At 40.7% G+C, this 20426-nt stretch overlaps 2 protein-coding genes across 2 annotated transcripts; both read right to left on the minus strand.

The window, feature by feature from the left end:
* Positions 1–125: 125 nt before the first annotated feature.
* Positions 126–7917, minus strand: LOC140536551 (hydroxysteroid dehydrogenase-like protein 2). The gene is made up of 11 exons (XM_072658427.1): positions 7763–7917; positions 7135–7298; positions 5864–5962; positions 5581–5695; positions 4005–4108; positions 3810–3908; positions 3504–3695; positions 2383–2436; positions 2057–2203; positions 1819–1947; positions 126–660 (listed from the first exon to the last, which is right to left on the minus strand). The coding sequence occupies exons 1-11, from the start codon at positions 7777–7779 to the stop codon at positions 548–550; spliced, it is 1233 nt and encodes a 410-aa protein (XP_072514528.1). The 5' UTR covers positions 7780–7917; the 3' UTR covers positions 126–547.
* A 2280-nt stretch (positions 7918–10197) lies between these two features.
* LOC140536442 (hydroxysteroid dehydrogenase-like protein 2) lies at positions 10198–18479 on the minus strand. The gene is made up of 11 exons (XM_072658240.1): positions 18231–18479; positions 16802–16965; positions 15489–15587; positions 14481–14595; positions 13455–13558; positions 13252–13350; positions 12941–13135; positions 12231–12302; positions 11984–12130; positions 11746–11874; positions 10198–10825 (listed from the first exon to the last, which is right to left on the minus strand). The coding sequence occupies exons 1-11, from the start codon at positions 18245–18247 to the stop codon at positions 10710–10712; spliced, it is 1257 nt and encodes a 418-aa protein (XP_072514341.1). The 5' UTR covers positions 18248–18479; the 3' UTR covers positions 10198–10709.
* Between the last annotated feature and the right edge of the window lie 1947 nt (positions 18480–20426).

The raw sequence follows: 20426 nt of genomic DNA on the forward strand, positions 1-20426 counted from the left end.
GAAAGAAGCCAGGCCATAGTTTGGTTTGGCAAATACAAATAAAAAAATAAATAAATACACACTGCAAATGAGCAGGATCCAGTCTGGACGCGAGAATGTTTCAAAAAATATGTTTATTACAACATTAAGGCAAATCTGAACAAATATATAAATATAAATATGAGATGCACCAGACAAGAAGTGCAATTCTCACTCTGTAACAGCAGACTTAGAAAAACGCCCTTGATGGACAACAGCATTCCTTTCTTTTGCTCCAGTGAAATTTAACTGATAAGGTCGGATGTCTCGAGTTTAGTGAGTTCAGATCAACAGCTGTTGTTTTGTTTGTTTGACTTAATGAAATACATGTATATTGAGCTTGTGGACGGCGTACTTCAGGAAATCTACACTGGATCACAATGATGAGCAGATGAACAAATGAAAGGTTAAAATAATGCACTTAGTGTGTGTAATCAGGTCTTCAGTTCATCAGTAAATGGCTTTGAGACAGTTTGTTAGAGACACTGTGAAAAGGTGTGCACTAATTATTGCAGAAGACAGAATCGTTCTACTTGGACTTTCTCATCATGGCCATCATCTTCTCCATTTTGATGGCCAAGGCCATGTCCCCCTTGATCTTCAGCTTGCCAGACATGAAGGCATTCATTGGTTTTAGGCTTCCTGCAGACAGTCAACATTAGCGCTCAGTCCACTTTTTATCCAGTTACTAGGCGATTACATTGTGATTATTTTCCCCATTACATAATTTGCCTCCGTCATGCATTTACCCCAAATGAACACCCTAAAGAAACAGTGCAGTTAAATAATGCTAATGTTGCTCATTCTCTTTGGTCCAGGCTTTAAAAAATATATCTCCAAAAAACATCTTTCAATGGAATTCAATGTAAAATGACTTAATTACAGGGAAGTTTGGAGCATTTATTGAGATGCAAGGTGTTTTGTGTGATTGTGACTAATTTGCAATTGTGGCTAAGCAGCAATTCATTCCAGATACATGTTGAATTTACAACAAATCAGTGTCGTGTGTCGAGGTAGGGGACCTTGCATCCAGTTCACACTTCCTTTGACCAAGTAACTGCTTCTGGCAGGAATACCAACCCTATTTTTCTCATTTTCTTTTGTAATTATACAGTTTTAGAGCAGAAAAAATATATATAATTTATATTAATAATTTTACTATTTTTTGTACTAATGCAGGCCCAGTGTCACTGAACAGATGTGGACTAGCAGCCATGAATGGCTGTGGCATCACCAGGGGATTGAACTGACGATCTCCTAATGATAGTTCTACTGGGGCCTTTCTACTTGTACAGTTGTATGTAGGTTTGAATGCCCGTGGTTAAATTACAAGTTTTGTTGGAGCAATCTTAAAACTTTGTTTTTCTGCAGAATATCAATTTATTTATTAATATACCAATATCAATATATATCAAATTTGCCCAAACTATTTTTGGTGTTCAAATAAGACACTAAACAGTACTAGTGCAGAGGTGCACTCTTTATAGAGGATTTGTTCACTTCTTTCACTTAGAAAATCAACAACACTTGGACGACTGTAGTTTAGAACACTGTACAAAGTGGGAGTGTGTGATTGGACTGGGTCTCTATGAAGTTTAAGCTTCATGTCCACACTGACCCTGAAAAATAGCTTCATAACAGTTACTGAGTAACTACTAAATCAGACGTTTAATAACTGAACAATGGCCTGCAGGTTTTTCTGGGTGCCACTGTATTATACACACACACACACACACACACACATACACACATACACACATACACACATACACACACTCTCTCTCAATTGATATCTCTCACCTGCAAACATCTTGACAAAGTCGTCACTGTCCAGGCTCATTACCACATCGGCTTTGGTCGATGGCTCTCCGGTGCCTGCGCTGCCGGCACCGTTCTTCAGGTCAATGTACCAAACTCCAGCGTGCTCCCCTGCAAAACACACACAAAACAAAGCCTCACTTTGCTGCTTTATTCAAAGTCTACATGGTCGTAGAGTAGAGAACCAAACAAGATTAGTTAAGATACCACAAGGACACACCGGACAGGTCAAACTGGTAAACTCCCTGCATGGTTTTGACCAGATCTGGGCTGAGAATTCCCTTGATCACGTTAAAGGTCTCAGCAATGGTTCCCCTGGGAGCTACATCTGTGCTGGCTTTCCCAGTTTTGGAAGCAGGACCGGCACCTGAACCAAACAGAAGCCATACAAAAGTAGTTAATTTAAGTAGTTAACCACATATCTCAAATGATAAACCTGTGATTTACAGAGATTCACTTCATAAAGATAATGTTTACAGTGTGCAGTTCATTAATATAAGAATAACTACTAGTGCAACCATAATTTACTGTAATACCAGTACTCACCGTGAAGTTCATCTGACTTTGCATCCAAGAAGAAGTCAGGAAGCAATGAATGACCTAAAAAACAAATCACACTGATGTACCTTATAAGTGTAATCACATACTGTGTTTCAATATGCATTAATGAATGAATTTTATGTATTAAATGCATTATACTTCCATAATTAAAAAAAAGTTTTTAATGATTTTAATGATTTAGCCTCCAAACTAAACCAAACTAAACTAAAAGTATCTAGAGGACAGGCTAACATTGCTAACAAACACTGGACTTAGACAGTCACCAGTCTTATTTAGGTCAAAATCATAACTATATGATAAGTAACATATAGTGGTCTATCTGTTTTTCTGCATACTCTGTTAGTTCTTCAATGGTCAGGACCCCAGAGGACTGACCACCACAGAGCAGGTAGTATTTGGGTGGTGGGTCATTCTCAGCACTGCAGTGGATCAGACACAGCACAGTGTCACAGTCGACCAACCAGAAATATCCAGCCGACAGCGTCCTGTGAGCATTGATGAATGACCAGAGGATGATCATCACAAACTGTGCAGCAACAGATACTGAGCTTCTGTCTCATCTACAAGGTGGACCAACCAGGTAGGAGTGTCTAATACAGTGGACAGTGAGTGGACAGACACCGTGTTTGAGCACTCCAGCAGCACTGCTGTGTCTGATCCACTCGTACCACCAGTGCAACACACACTGCTAACACACTCACCACCACCATGTCAGTGGGTGTCACTGTAGTTCTGAGAATACACCCAAATACTACCTGCTCTGTGGTGGTCAGTCCAGTGGGATCCTGAGTATTGGTGAATAGGGTGATAGGAAAGTAACAGAGCAAGCAGTGCTCATATATGGGAAAGTTTGTTTCTATAGCTGAAAGTAAGACATGCCATGCTGTCAACCACATCAATGAAGATCTAAAAGACCATATTCTGTATTTATAGAGTTGAGGTTTGTGACAGTCGAGTCTAGTGTTTGTTAGCAACATTAGCCTAGTATCTCCCATCCTGGACTAAAGACGGACACATTAGATATCAAACATGTCTTGGTAGATCAACTACATCTGCGGTCAGTGATCAATCATGTTAATTAGATGTTTCACTAAAAATAATCTTACCTGGTTCAACTGCATAGCCATCAAAATCTGAAATGCCCTCCTCGCTGAGGATCTCGTCATCAATGACAAACTGTCCTGTATAGCTGACAGGTTTACCGAAAATGGCGTAGGCAGCATCAGCTACAATGTCTACCTTCCTGCACTGTTTCGCTAGTTCAGAACTTCCCACCATTTCCAAAGCTGTGTGAATAACTTTAACACAGAAAAAAAATATCAATGCTAGCAAGCAGTCGAGGTGTCATCACTGTCACGGAGTCATAGAGTATGCAGGCGAACACAGTGGTAATGGTATGCAGTAGAACTCACCTGTCCTGGGCCATAAGGCATTAACAGCAACGGAGCCCCTGAATTCCTCAGCCATTCCAAGGACGCACATGGACATGCCGTATTTTGCCATAGTGTATGCTGTACACAGTTAGCATGTGTGTGAGAAAAAGCCCAGACTCTAATTATAAACCATTTACAATAGTTTCAAATACACTCAGGCCTCTGCATGCTTACCTACATTGTTCTTAAACCAGATGGGGTTAAGGTTCAGGGGTGGACCGAGGTTGAGAATGTGAGGATTCGGACTCTTCCAGAGGTGTGGAATACACAATTTAGACCTAATCGATGAGAAAACGATAGGATTAGTACATGCTGTAAAATGTAATACATAAATATAACCTAAGGTTTCTTTACAGTAGCTGGAGGTGAGTTTAGGCATTCCTCATATAGCAGTAAAGATATTAAAGAGCCTCCATTGTATTCATTTTGTGTAAGTTTCCCCCAAGGTTTCATATTTCTGCGCCAAAACAATCTTAATTCATATTTATATCGTTTGTTTTTGCAAGTCAGTGTTTTTGCAATACTGCATCAAACTTGTTTCAGGGTTTAGGCTGCACAATATTAATTACAATTGGCCATAACTATACTATTTTAATTACGATTAGCCATAACTGCAAAAATAAAACATGTTATTCATGTAAGAATTTCAATCAAGTCAATTCAATGCTGTACGTTTTTAGCATGATGGGCATTGCATACAGCAGAAACGCATTAAGAGTGTAATTAGACAGATACCCCAAATACAATAAATATATTAACAATATAAGACATGAATCTATTTAAAAGAGATTGTGTTGGCCAACTGTAATTAAAATAGTGCAGTAAGGCCAATTGTAATTAAAATGGTGTTGACATAAAATTGTGTTCTGCTTAAAGAGTCTATACCCTGAAATGTAATACTGGCACCTACACACAGTATCAGCATTGGCAATAGAGATCACCAATAGCATAAAGCTTACGGACACCCTACATTATTTTTAGTTTTTACATAGTTCATTTTTGTTTGCATACTTTGTTTAAACAACCAGCAAAAGCCAGACATGAAGTTATCATTAAACAGACATTTAATCAAACTTTTACAAGTGGGCTTTTTTTTGGTTCTGAAACCAAAAGCTGAGTTTAAGGTTGTTTAAAGGCCACATACTAAAGTTTAGTACCTTTTCACATAGAGGCGTGTACCTGTTCTTTCAAACTTATTTGGGATAATATATAATTTTTCAATCAATATTATGGATTTTAGCAATCTCTCAAGTATTTAAGGGGTGCATCCCTAAAAGTTTTTTTTAGGGTGCCTCCCTAAAAAATATACACTAGAAAAAAGGCTAGGCTACAACAGCTAACAAACACTGGATGTAGACACTCATCAATTTCATCTGGGCCAAAACAATGCATTAAAAAAAAAAAAAAAAAAAAAAAAAGACCTGCTGCTGAAGTAGCAACATATCCAAAAGTAAATCCTTTAGGAAACTGAACTTCTCCATTCAGTATTTTTTTAGAAACACTTTAAAAAAAAAAGTGTTGGTTGGAAATCTCACCATAAAAACATCTCCAAAAGAGCAACTTTACATAAAAAGGAGAAAACCCTCTTAACTTTCAGCATTTCCATTGGTCCATTCATCCTTATATTTTAACGCAATATAAAAGAACAACTGCTGAATTATGTAAAAAAAAAAGTGAAAAACAGCAAAAATATAAGATATGTTTTTTGCAGGACAGTGACAAGTAGATCAGACATGACAGCCATACTCACGTCAAATATGTTCCTCTGAGATTGATTCCCAGCATAAGATCCACTTTCTTCATGGGTGTTTCCAGAGTCCCAGTTAGGCTGATTGCACTGGCATTGTTGACCAAAATGTCGATTCCTGTGGTGATAAACACAAGCTGACGGTTACACTTTCTTCCACACCTCACAGAGCTGCAGAACACAAACACACCACTGCTGTAAGCTACAATACATTACAAACACCTTAATATGAGGCTAAAGATCAGCCTGCATCATTCTGACCAAACTGCGACATGCTCTGACTCACCTCCGAATTTCCTTACCCCACTTTCCACCGCATCGCTGATCTGCTTCTCATCACGCACGTCCACGATACACGGCAAGGCCTTCCCGCCTGCTGCTTCAACTGCCAGACAGACAAAGAACAGCTCCAGACACATCCTCCAAACCCAGTAACTCACACAATCCTGCACTTGCTGCTCTACATGAAGCACGGTTTGACATCGAGTGTCGTTCTGCTAGTGCTTCAGGTCATAGATAACTGCAGGGCGCAGGCAAGATTACAGCTGACCCTTCCTGGCCTGGACATCACCTCTTCCAACCACTTCCCTCTGGTAGAAGCTCCAAGACCATCAAAGCCGGCACAACTAGACATGCTATGGTGGTGCTCATCAGCAGAACAGCAGACAGTGTGTTTATATTCATACACTATATGGGCAAAAGTATTGGGACACCTGCTCATTCATTGTTTCTTCTGAAATCAAGAATATTAAAAAGAAAGAGTTTCTCCTGCTATTGTTGGGGTATCTGTCTCTACTATCCAGGAAAAGAGGCTTTCTATTAAATTCTGTAGAAGCATTGCTGTGTGGATTTGATTGCATTTAACACAAGTTACACATTAGTGAGGTCAAGATGTCAGATGATCACTACCCCACCTCATCCCCAGAATATTGGTATTCTGTAATTCTGTAATTATGCTTCCAAACGGTGAAACTCAGGTCCGCCTTTTATTAGACAGTCTGAATCACAATTTTAAGAGAGGAACTTCAATTGGAGTGGTTTGTTTTTGGTTTATTTCCCCCAGTGAATCTTAATTAGTACTGTACATTTTTAATCAGACAGAAAACACACTATGTAAAAGTGTAATTAGGCCCTGTCCACATCAGAATCTGGCCTGTTTCGGCCTCCCGTCCACACTTGGTCACTGAAAACAGAGCTTTTTGAAAACACTCCCTACTCCCTATACAGTGAACTACATAATTTGGGATGAAACGTCCTTATTTGTGGTGTATGGGTCACTTGGTATGCTCAAGTGTGTTTCTCTCTGTTTGAAGGAAGAGAGTGAAATCTCAGTTTTTAAAAATATCCAGATGTGTGCTGACAGGCTAATAGCTTTCTGTTTTTTAGACTGCTTTTTAAAACCACCTGTCTCACCCAGCAGATTACACACACTGGAGATACCTCTACAGTCCTCTGTACCGTGAGTAAAGAGCCCTACATAGCATTAAAGTGTCAATATCGCAGCATACTACTATAGATATGTACGTTCTCACATCACAACACTGCCCTGAGTCTTACTCTCTTCAGCAGCTGTGTAGATGGTGCCCGGCAGCTTGGGGTGGGCCTCTGCAGTTTTGGCCGCTATGACCACATTGGCACCGTCCCGGGCAGCTTTGAGAGCGATGGCCTTGCCGATTCCTCTACTTGCACCTGTGATGAACAGAGTGCGTCCGGCCAGCTTTCTGTGGTAAAGACATGAGGAAACACTCTAATGCATGGTGCATAATATGACCTGGCCCTTTAAAACGAGCAGCTGGGATAGTGTGACCCTCTATGACTGACACAGAAGTCTTCGCCCCCCAATATAGGGGAAAGGTCATGGCATAATAAAAGCACAGGGTCAGGGTGTCATTCCTTCACATTATGAAGTTCTAGTAGGTTTAATGAGAGAGTTTGGGTTTAATAAGGGGGGAAATGTCTTGCTGGGTTTTAGGGAGTTTTCCAGCGACCAGCATCAATGACCGATGGTCAGGAACAGCCTGCAGAGCTTCAGGAGATGCGTTCACAGCACTGAAGGCTGTTTAACTTCATTTAGGCTTTTTTAACTTACAGACTGAGGGTTTGCTGCACTTTCCACAGCACAGGATGAATAATAGGTTAATAAACACAGAGATATTTCAGCTTTTCTCCATAAAAACACACTCACCCCGTGTTCTGCAGCATTCTGCCCTGTAGCAGCAAGTGGCACTTCAGCCGAGCTTCCGGTGAAAGAGACGGTGTTACAGTACAGCTCTAGAGAGGTACAGCTCAGTAACGTGTGTGTGTGTGTGAGTGTGTGTGTGTGAGAGAGAGTGTGTGTGAGTGTGTGTAAGGGTAGGAGTGATTCGCCCTTTAGCCTCGTTAAAGATATTTACTAGCAAGAGGGCACCCTCGAGAGCACTTCCTGTGCACCATTACTTTTACAAGATAAAAGGTTATTTATTTATTTATTTATTTATTCATTCATTCATTCATTCATTCATTCATTCATTCCCACTAAATTCTAAAAATATTGCTTCGTAAATAAATAAATAAATAAATATCAGCAGGTGATGTCGCCCTCTCCTGTACATGGATCACATCAATTACAAATACAAGCATTTCCCTAAAGAAGTACTGCACACAAGGTCTTCCTCACTGAAGAAGTGTTGGAACAGGAGGTGAAAGGAGTCTCATGCTGTCCTGTCTGGACTCCTGGTGCATGGTGGTCAGTCTGGATGTGGGAAAGTATCCACAGCCCACAAGTGTCCACAGCCTGGAAAAAGCGCCTGCACTCCAACCCTCAGGTGGGCTGACCCCGGCCTTTTTAAACAACCTGCAGATCGGTTAGACGTCGCATCCAAGCTTTCCTTTAATCGACAAGGATCACTCCGATCAGCCATAACATTACTACCACCTGCCAAATATTGTGTATCGTGGTCTCCTTTGTGCTTTAACAGTGGTCAGAACCTACCATAGTGGATCAAGAAAGAAACCACCTGTGAACTGACGACAGGGTCACTGGGCCTAAGGCTCACTGAAGCGATCCATGCAGGCCCTACCTCACAACTTACAGGAATTAAAGGATCTGCAGCTAATTTCTTGGTGCCAGATACCACAGGACGCCTTCAGAGGTCTTGTGGAGTCCATGCTTTGAATGGTCAGATCTGTTATGGTGGCAAAGGGGACTTACTCAATATTAGTGGTGGTGCTACTGTCGGATTTCTCTTTAGAACTTAAGTCTTATGTAACTTTCTGTAAATATTCTGTTTAAAAATGCAGAAATATATAAATTGTATATAATTTTAATATTTTTTTAAAGTATGATGTTGGAATTTTTAAATGCTACAGATCAGAGGCCTACTGGAATAAACTTCTCTAATAATAAACTAGATAATAAATAAACTAATAGGCCTCCTGCATGGTGTGCAGGTGATATGTTTTTTACCTAAACAGACACACACATATTGTCCCACTGCAACCATTAAAACCCTGAACTCACTCTGCACTAATTCTGCACTTGTTTTGTACTGTGTTGAAGTAAATGCACGCTACTGATGTTGAAGGCTTGTGTTGTGGCTATTTCTGCCTCTGATTTCTGCATCAGGTTCAGGTCATCCATTCTGTTCCCATGTAACCCATTCAGCAGAGGCATTATGAATAGATGGTTTTGAATTTCATAATCACAGATTACTGCTGTTGAATTGTACTGGCAAAGGTCAGTACATCACACGCCTGCCCGGAGAGACCACCATTAGCAGCTGCAATTGTATTCTGGCAACTACTTTACCCGAGTGAATAACAACTAAACAGCTGATTGATCAATGCGTTATTCCAAGTCAAATCACTGCATTTAAAGCCAGCAGAGAAACTGGAACCACTGTATGAGGACAAGGTGATGCCGAGCGTGATTACTGAAAGTGTTTACTGGACGCATAGAAAAAATAACATTAAAAAAAGAGATCAGGTATGGAAATGGTGGGAGCTCCTGGCGTCATGGCCCTGTCATGGGGCGATTGCTGGTGCAATCCCCAGTAATGCCACAGCCATCGGAGGCCTTGTTTTCTTCAAGGGCCAATTCCCTCTCTTTCCCCAACACTCAGCATGATGTTAACCATAACAGGCAGCTGTTGGCTCCCATAACAGCACTGGAAGTTAACATGCTCCTCCAGACATGTTCAGATGTCCAACGATTTTGCATTAGTGGCAGTCTGAAAAGACGAGGTGGATATCTTCATGTGACTCAAGTCACTGGTCTTCAGCCTCCCAGCAGTGGAACTTCCCCTGGGTGTCCGTACGGCAGAGTCGCTCACTGTCTATGAAAGCAGACTGAAGACCCAGCTCTTCTAAGAATACTTGGGCGTAGTGCATGTAGTGTATTGTGGTCTCCATACTGGCTTTTGTATTTAGCCGTATCTAAGCTTAGAGGTATGTGTTGGATCCTAGGCTTTGCAAACTAGCTAAGGGATTTTCAGAGTAAACAGTGAAGCACTTTTGTAAGTCGCTCTGGAGAAGGGCATCTGCTAAATGCCTTAAATTTCAACGTAAATGTAAGCCAGGCCAAAGTTTGGTTTGGCAAATGCTAAAAAATACACATTGCAAAAGAGCACGATCCAGTCTGAATTTAATCATGTTCCAAAAATATGTTTATTATAACTTTAAGGCAAATCTGAACAATTATGATCAATTAAAAGAGAAGGAAAACATCAGATGCACCGGATAAGAAGTGCAATTCTCACTACTGAACAGCAGATTTTGAAAAAAGCCCTTGATGAAAATATAAATGGTAAGGTCGGATGAGTTCAGGTCAAACAGCTGTTGTGTTTGTCTAACTTAATGAAATACATGTATATTAAACTTGTTGACCACAAACTTCATGAAAACTAATCTGGATCATAATGATGCACCAACAAATAAAAGGTTAAAATAATGCACTCAGTGTGTCTAATCAAGTCATCAGTTCATCAGTAAATGGCTTTCACAACATCTGCCCATCAGCGACCAGTGGAATATCCTTTCTTGTATATACTGTAGTGATAAACATGAGATCTGCATTGGAATGAGCTTCATGGTTTAATAAAAAGACACTGTGAAATGGTGTGCACTAATTAATGCAGAACACAGTATGGTTCAGGTTATAGCTTGGACTTGTTCATCATGGCCATCATCTTCTCCATTTTTAAAGCCAGGGACATGTCCCCCTTGATCTTCAGCTTGCCGGACATGAAGGCCATGGTTGGTTTTAAGCTTCCTGCAGACAGTCAGCAAACAACAAATCAGTGCCGTGTGTCAATGTAAGTGACCCTACAGCCAGTTCACACTTCCTCTGACCAAGTACCTGCTTCTGGCAGGAATCTCAGCCCTATTTTTCTCCTTTTCTTTGGTGATTCTACAGATTTAGAGTAACTTTAAAACTCGACAGCACAAATAAATCACAATCGTAAGACTCAGACTCACGTCAGAGAAGAATGTCCAAATGTCCGGCCTTACTAATAAAGGTGCAACAAAGGCTGTTTTGAAGAAATATAGAATAGCCACCCACTATTTAAACGCACCAATCACACAATGCCTACCAGTGCTGGGAAGGTGAAGGCTAGTCACATGAAGTCAGCTACCCACTACATTTTGTACTGATGCTGTTCCAACATCACTGGACAGCTATGGACTCCCTGCCATGAATGGATGTGGCATCACCGGGGGATCAAACTGACAATCTCCTAATGATAGTTCTACTGGGGAGCTTCCTACTGGTCCAGTTGTATGCAAACGTTTGAACGCCCATGGTAAAATGACATGTTCTGCTGAAGCAATCGTAACAATGGTATTTTTCTACAGAATTTAAATGTATTTATTAATTTTCCATTTTATCATTTATTTATTTATTAATTTACACTTTCTGTAAAAGATTTGTTCACTTCTTTAACTTGGACGACTGCAGTTCAGAACACTGTACAAAGTGGGAGTGTGTGATTTGACTGGGTCTCTGTGAAGTTTAAGCTTCATGTCCACACTGACCCTGAAAAATAGCTTCATAACAGTTACTGAGTAACTACTAAATCAGACGTTTAATAACTGAACAATGACCTGCAGGTTTTTCTGGGCCCCACTGTATTTTGGAATATTGTGCATTTTTATATGAAAGAAAACTATAGATAAATTTATTTCTCTCACCTGCAAACATCTTGACAAAGTCGTCACTGTCCAGGCTCATTACCACATCGGCTTTGGTTGATGGCTCTCCGATGCCTGCGCTGCCGGCACCGTTCTTCAGGTCAACGTACCAAACTCCAGCGTGCTCCCCTGCAAAACACACGCAAAACAAAGCCTCACTTTGCTGCTTTATTCAAAGTCTACATGGTCGTAGAGTAGAGAACCAAACAAGGCTAGTTAAGATACCACAAGGACACACCGGACAGGTCAAACTGGTAAACTCCCTGCGTGGTTTTGACCAGATCTGGGCTGAGAATTCTCCTGACCAAATTGAATGTGTCAGCAATGGGTCCACTGGGAGCTGCATCCGTGCTGGTTTTCCCACCTTTAAAAGCAGGACTGGCACCTGGACCAAACAGAAGCCATATAAAAGTAGTTAATCTAATAATACCTCAAAATATTAACCTGTGAGAATAATAAACTGTCAATGTAATAACAATACTCACCATGATCCTCCATAAACCTTTGAAGTTTATCTGGCTCTGCATCCAAGAAGAAGTCAGGAAGCAATGGGTGACCTAAGTAAAATAGACCACACTGATGAACATGTGCTTGACATCATCATGATGAGACACTGTGCCTTACTAAATTACAACAATATATAGAGGAAAGGTTACTGGAACAGTTCATCATTAACATGATTCCTCATTTACCCCAGATGTCAATCAGCTGTGATAAATTGGATATCTTATGTGTTCTGATGTGTGCTTCTTTGGAAATTCTAGAATAAAGTTGCTACCAAACCCTGGACTTAGACTGTCACCAATCTCACTTTGGTCAAAATCATAATTATATGCTAAGTAACATAAAGCAGATTTTCCAGACACTTATAAAAATGTACTAAATGGGAAAAATCTAATCTGAGATCATACCATATCTTATATCTTATATCTTGTATACTGAATTTATGAATTGTTATATTAAACAAATTCTGGAAGATATCTGAAAGATATATGTGTATATATATATATACACTGAGACATTTCTGTATTTATAGAGTTGAGGTTGGTGACAGTCGAGTCTAGTGTTTGTTAGCAACATTAGCCTAGTATCTCCCATCCTGGACTAAAGACGGACACATTAGATATCAAACATGTCTTGGTAGACCAACTACATCTGGGGTCAGTGATCAATCATGAAATAATCATAATCTTACCTGGTGCGACTGCATAGACATCAAAATCTGCAATGCCCTCCTCGCTGAGGATCTCGTCATCAATGGCAAACTGTCCTGTATAGCTGACAGGTTTACTGAGGATGGCGTAGGCAGCGTCAGCCATAATTTCTGCTTTTCTGCACTGTTTCGCTATCCCAGCTCCTCCCAGCATGTCCATAGCAGCCGTCTGAACAGCTTTTACAACACAGGAAAAAATATCAATGCTAGCAAGCAGTCGAGGTGTCATCACTGTCACGGAGTCATAGAGTATGCAGGAGAACACAGTGGTAATGGTATGCAGTAGAACTCACCTGTCCTGGGCCATAAGGCATTAACAGCAATGGAGCCCCTGAATTCCTCAGCCATTCCAAGGACGCACATGGACATGCCATATTTTGCCATGGTGTATGCTGTACACAGTTAGCATGTGTGTGAGAAAAAGCCCAGACTCTAATTATAAACCATTTACAATAACGCTTAAGTTTCAAATACACTCAGGCCTCTGCATGCTTACCTGTGTGGTTCTTAAACCAGATGGGGTTAAGGTTCAGGGGTGGGCTGAGGTTGAGAATGTGAGGATTCTGACTCTTCAAGAGGTGTGGAATACACAATTTAGACCTAATCGATGAGAATATGATAGGATTAGTACAGACAAAAATATGACCTAAGGTTTCTTTACAGTAGTTGGAGATTTAAGTGTTACTCATACAGCAGTAAAGATTTTAAAGAGCATTCTATTTGTTTTGAGTAAGTTTCCCCCTGAGGTTTCAGATTTCTCTACCAAAACAATCATAATACATATTTATATCCCTTGTTTTTGCAACTCCGTCAATGAACTGCATTTACAGAGGAGTGAATGCTATGTTTATCTCATATGCATCAGACTTATTTCAGGGTATAGGCTGCACTATTTTAATTACGACTGGCCACAACTACACTATTTATTTATTTATTTTACTTATGATTGGCCACAACTACGCTATTTTTTACTTGAGATTGGCCACAACTACACTATTAAAATTATGATTGGCCATAACTACGCTATTTCAATTACGATTGGCCATAACTGCGACAATATAACAAATGTTATTTATGTAAAAATTTCAATCAAGTCAATTTAGTGCTGTACTTTTTTTTTAGCATGACGGACATTGCATACAGCAGAAATGCATTACAGTGTAATTAGATAAATTAAAACAATAAACATAAACACAGTCTTGGGAAATGTCCTCATTTCAGTCTTTTCCATTCAATGTTTAAGCAACACTTTCAAAATTAGCAACAAGTGTTGGTTAGAAATCTCACCATAGAAAAACATCTCCAAAAGAGCAACTTTGCAGGAGAAGGAAAAGTCAGAATGTAGAAATATTTTACTTAGTCATTTTGGAGCATTTCTATTCATCCATTCATCATAAAATTTCAACACAATATAAAATAACAACTGCCGAATTCACATTATGTCATAAAGTGAAAGTAAAAATAAAAGATACGGGTTTTGCAGGACAGTGACAAGTAGGTAAGACATGACAGCCATACTCACGTCAAATATGTTCCTCTGAGATTGATTCCCAGCATAAGATCCACTTTCTTCATGGGTGTTTCCAGAGTCCCAGTTAAGCTGATTGCACTGGCATTGTTGACCAAAATGTCGATTCCTGTGGTGATAAACACAAGCTGACGGTTACACTTTCTTCCACACCTCACAGAGCTGCATAACACAAACACACCACTGCTATAAGCTACAATACATTACAAACACCTTAATATGAGGCTAAAGATCAGCCTGCATCATTCTGACCAAACTGAGATATGCATGAACTGCTTGATCCAGTAAATGAGTCTCTTTAGATGTTTTAGAATATTTGATATTGTTATTGGTTTTGAAAATCAATTATTAATTAATTATTGCAAATAATGATGGACAAACCATACACCATTCAGCTCAGTCTCACTGAGCCTGTTTACACCTAAAAAAAATTTACATCGGACCACTTGTCCACAGGCGGTCAATAATGGATCTCGTCCATATTCAATACAAGTGTAAACAGAATCTGGTCCCAGTTTTCCAAAAGCATCCTAGCATTACATTCAGCTCAACTATGAGAGAGAGTGTTTAGGGTGATGCTCGCTCGACCACTTCAGAATCAGCGTTGTGCTGTTATACAGTACCATATAAGGTGGTGCGTCTCACATTGGTGGCACATGTGGAGCTTGTTGTGGAGCATTAATCAATGCTAGCTATTAAAGTATAAGTCAGACTGAAACGCTTTACTCTGTCTGGCTGTGTGTGTGTGTGTGTGTGTGTGTTTTTATCAGCAAATGCTGGCAGGATCACAGTCCTTTGTCTTTTCTGACAGATCTGGTATTAAGCATGTGTCAATTAGAAGGTAAAATCGTATCGCCACACTGGGGACACATTTTAGGGACAAGCGTAAACACAACCTAATCGACGCAGGTCCAGATACTATCCGGATATAAAACTGCACACTAATGCCAGGTGTAAACAGGCTCCGAGTCAGACCTGATCTGTTTTATGTCTCGGACTCACCTCCAAATTTTTTTACTGCACTTTCCACCGCATCGCTGATCTGCTTCTCATCACGGATGTCCACGATACACGGCAAGGCCTTCCCGCCTGCTGCTTCAACTGCCAGACAGACAAAGAACAGCTCCAGACACATCCTCCAAACCCAGTAATTCACACAATCCTGCACTTACATGAAGCACGGTTTGATATTATCAGGACAGCGGAGGAACATCAGGTGTCGTTCTGCTAGTGCTTCAGGTCATAGATAACGGCAGGACGCAGGCAAGATTACAGCTGACCCTTCCTGGCCTGGACATCACCTCTTCCAACCACTTCCCTCTGGCAGAAGCTCCAAGACCATCAAAGCCGGCACAACTAGACATGCTATGGTGGTGCTCATCAGCAGAACAGCAGACAGTATGTATACATTCACCCAATACAGCTCTTATGACACTGGGTTTTTTTGTGTACTCTTGTGTTTAGTACTCATCAGCACAGGAGTGTCTTACTTTCAAATATTATAATGAATAGTCAACATACACTATATGGACAAAAGTATTTAGACACCTGTTGATTTTTTTTTATTGTTTCTTTTGAAATCAAGGCAATGAAAAAGAGTTGATCCTGCTTTTGTTGGAGTGATTGTCTCTACTGTCCAAGGAAGAAGGCTTTCTACTAGATTTTTAAGCATTGCTGTGAGGATTTGATTGCATTCAGCAACACAAGCATTAGTGAGGTCAGGATGTTGGATGATCTCCATCCCACCTCGTCCCCAAATCATCATATTGGTATTCTGTAATTCTGTAATCATGCTGCTAACCTGTGAAACTCAGGTCTGCCTTTTATTAGACGGTCTGGTACACACTGTACATTCAGCTTAACAGAACTGTAAATATTAAATCAGACAGAAAATACACTACCTACTATGTACTCCAGATTTTTTTATGTACTATGTATTCCAGTGTTTTGTCATCCGGCCCACTCAAAACAAATGCTAGTTCTGGTCACTGAAAACTGAGCTATTTAAAAACACTCCATACTCTCTATATAGTGAATTACATAAGTCATAAAACTACAGCATCTCGTGCGGATACCATGATTTTAGATTTCGACTCATGAATAAATGTAAATACTGTTCTATTACAGATATTTCTGATTTTTAGACTGCTTTTTAAAACCACCTGTCTCGGCCAGCAGATTACACACACTGGAGATACCTCTACAGTCCTCTGTACCGTGAGTAAAGAGCCCTACATAGCATTAAAGTGTCAATATCGCAGCATACTACTATAGATATGTACGTTCTCACATCACAACACTGCCCTGAGTCTTACTCTCTTCAGCAGCTGTGTAGATGGTGCCCGGCAGCTTGGGGTGGGCCTCTGCAGTTTTGGCCGCTATGACCACATTGGCACCGTCCCGGGCAGCTTTGAGAGCGATGGCCTTGCCGATTCCTCTACTTGCACCTGTGATGAACAGAGTGCGTCCGGCCAGCTTTCTGTGGTAAAGACATGAGGAAAATAAAAGCTCAAAACTTTGTTAAAATACATTCACACTTAATGAGGCCACATCATTCCTCACTTTCTAAATTCACTGATAAAATCACAACCGTCCACAAGCTGCATCAAACAGCCTATTTCTGAATTCCAGCCTGGATCGCTTATGAATGAGGCTCAAATCAGATAGATATGTTTACATACACACTACATCCAAATATTTGTGGACACCCCTTGTAATGAATGCATTCAGCTATTTTGAGTTGCACCCATTGCTGACACACAGCTTGGCCAGTCTCTGTAGAGAAGTACTGCCAATAGAATAGGACTCTCTGCAGGAGCAGATGAACATGAACCCATTGACCCATTGCTGCCATTGCTGCAGACATGGGCTAGTCGAGGGGTATAAAGCCCCCCCAGCATTGAGCTGCGGAGCAGTGGAAGAACTGTGTTCTCCGAAACTTTTCGGATGGGTTGAGGAGTTGGGGATGAGGTGGGGATGAGGTGGGGATGAGGTGGGGTGGTGCTCATCCAGCATCCTGACCTCACTAAACCCTCTTGTTGCTAAATGCAATCAAATCCGTACAGCAATGCTCCAGAATCTAGCAGAAAGCCTTCTTCCCTGGCGGTAGAGACAGTTACTCCAACAAAAGCAGGAGAAACTATTTTAATAGCCTTGATGTCAGAAGAAACATTGAATGAGCAGGTGTCCCAATACTTTTGTCTTTTGTCAGTACATCCATTATATAAGCACAGTTATGAGCCTGTTGTTAGTTGGCTGTGATAAATGACAGAATGACTTGAGGCTGGTTTGGTACATAAACTCACTCTAATGCATGGTGCATAATATGACCTGGCCCTTTAAAACGAGCAGCTGGGATAGTGTGACCCTCTATGACTGACACAGAAGTCTTCGCCCCCCAATATAGGGGAAAGGTCATGGCATAATAAAAGCACAGGGTCAGGATGTCATTCCTTCACATTATGAAGTTCTAGTAGGTTTAATGAGAGAGTTTGGGTTTAATAAGGAGGGAAATGTCTTGCTGGGTTTTAAGGAGTTTTCCAGCGACCAGCATCAATGACCGATGGTCAGGAACAGCCTGCAGAGCTTCAGGAGATGCGTTCACAGCACTGAAGGCTGTTTAACTTCATTTAGGCTTTTTTAACTTACAGACTGAGGGTTTGCTGCACTTTCCACAGCACAGGATGAATAATAGGTTAAAAAACACAGAGATATTTCAGCTTTTCTCCATAAAAACACACTCACCCCGTGTTCTGCAGCATTCTGCCCTGTAGCAGCAAGTGGCACTTCAGCCGAGCTTCCGGTGAAAGAGACGGTGTTACAGTACAGCTCTAGAGAGGTACAGCTCAGTAACGTGTGTGTGTGTGTGTGTGTGTGTGTGTGTGTGTGTGAGAGAGAGAGAGAGTGTGTGTGAGTGTGTGTGAGTGTGTGTAAGGGTAGGAGTGATTCGCCCTTTATCCTCGTTAAAGATATTTACTAGCAAGAGCGCACCCTCGAGAGCACTTCCTGTGCACCATTACTAAGATAAAAGTCACGGTTATTATTGTTATTATTATTATTATATAATAATAATAATAATAATATATCATAATAATATATCATAAAATATTATATTCATTATATTCATGCATTCTAATAATATTTTTGTAAATAAATAAATAAGTCAGCAAGTGACTCCCTCACTTAAACGCCTATTTTGGGCGATGCCTCTCTGTCGCCCTCTCCTGTACAGGGGCAATATTACAGTAAAGGGGTTGATCGACTACAACCACTGACCAGTTACCTAAAGCCTAGAGCCCCAGTAGTGTTCATTCTGACCACTCTTCATTAACTCACAAGCAATATTGCTCAGTTCCCACAGTTTCCACATAATCACAACCAAGCATTTCTGTTCTTTAAGACACTTTCTTAAAAAAAAAAAAAGGTAACAGCATTATCAGTGTTTTTATTGGAATATTTATATATATATGGAATATTAATATAATATGGAGTATTCCTGATTAAAATGAAGAAGACATGACTGTGTTCAGAGTCTCACATATGGCCTGTCTGCTTTGTGGGCTTGCTTGTTGAATTTTAGAACCCATCATGTAATATAATCAGCATTAAATTGAATACCTTTTCTTTCAGAAAGCTGAAAGTGCGAGAAGCTCATAATGAACGATGCAATACAGGGTATTATCTGGTTATACTTCAATTTATACTTCAGAATTATTTGGCAAATGAGTATTTTGATCACATCATCCTTTTTATACATGTTGTCCTACTCCAAGCTCTGTAGGCTTGAAAGCCAACTACCAATCAAGTAAATCAGGTGATGTGCATCTCTGTAATGAGAAGGGGTGTGGTCTAATGACATCAACACCCTATATAAGGTGTGCTTAATTATTAGGCAACTTCCTTTCCTTTCCTTTGGTAAAATGGGTCAGAAGAGAGATTTGACGGACTCTGAAAAGTCAAAAATTGTGAGATGTCTTGCAGAGGGATGCAGCAGTCTTGAAATTGCCAAACTTTTGAAGCATGATCACCGAACAATCAAGCGTTTCATGGCAAATAGCCAACAGGGTTGCAAGAAATGTGTTGGGGGGGGGGAAGGGGCAAAATAACTGCCCATGAATTGAGGAAAATCAGGCGTGAAGCTGCCAAGATGCCATTTGCCACCAGTTTTGCCATATTTCAGAGCTGCAACGTTACTGGAGTATCAAAAAGCACAAGGTGTGCGATACTGAGGGACATGGCCAAGGTAAGGAAGGCTGAAAAACGACCACCTTTAAACAAGAAACGTAAGATAAAACGTCAGACTGGGCCAAGAAATATCTTAAGACTGATATTTCTAAGGTTTTATGGACTGATGAAATGCGAATGACTCCTGATGGGCCAGATGGATGGGCCCGAGGCTGGATCAGTAAAGGGCAGAGAGCTCCACTCCGACTCAGACGCCAGCAAGGTGGAGGTGGGGTACTGGTATGGGCTGGTATCATCAAAGATGAACTTGTGGGACCTTTTCGGGTTGAGGATGGAGTGAAGCTCAACTCCCAGACGTACTGCCAGTTTCTGGAAGTCGGTATCGTTCAAGAAAACCATGATTTTCATGCAGGACAGTGCTCCATCACATGCATCCAAATACTCCACAGTGTGGCTGGCCAGTAAGGGTCTAAAATACGTGCACCTTTACCTTTTTAAAAGAAGAAAAAATGATGACATGGCCCCCTTGTTCACCTGATCTGAACACCATAGAGAACCTGTGGTCCCTCATAAAATGTGAGATCTACAGGGAGGGAAACAGGACACCTCTCTGAACAGTGTCTGGGAGGCTGTGGCGTCTGCTGCACGCAATGCTGATCAGAAACAGATCAAGCAACTGACAGAATCTCTGGATGGAAGGCTTTTGAGTGTCATGGTAAAGAAAGTTGGCTCTATTGGTCACTGATTTGTTTTTGG

Source organism: Salminus brasiliensis, chromosome 16 (assembly GCF_030463535.1).
Source record: "Salminus brasiliensis chromosome 16, fSalBra1.hap2, whole genome shotgun sequence".
Lineage (NCBI taxonomy): Eukaryota > Metazoa > Chordata > Actinopteri > Characiformes > Bryconidae > Salminus > Salminus brasiliensis.

What these genes read in the sequence shown, in the direction of transcription:
- LOC140536551 (XM_072658427.1), bottom strand. An exon ending in TGGGGTAAGGAAATTCGGAG is followed by an intron (nt 5,696 to 5,863) that starts GTGAGTCAGAGC and finishes TTATCACCACAG; the next exon opens with GAATCGACATTTTGGTCAAC. An exon ending in AAAGTCAGATGAACTTCACG is followed by an intron (nt 2,204 to 2,382) that starts GTGAGTACTGGT and finishes TGTTTGGTTCAG; the next exon opens with GTGCCGGTCCTGCTTCCAAA.
- LOC140536442 (XM_072658240.1), bottom strand. An exon ending in CTCAGAGGAACATATTTGAC is followed by an intron (nt 13,559 to 14,480) that starts GTGAGTATGGCT and finishes CTCATCGATTAG; the next exon opens with GTCTAAATTGTGTATTCCAC. An exon ending in CTGGTTTAAGAACCACACAG is followed by an intron (nt 13,351 to 13,454) that starts GTAAGCATGCAG and finishes AACTGTGTACAG; the next exon opens with CATACACCATGGCAAAATAT.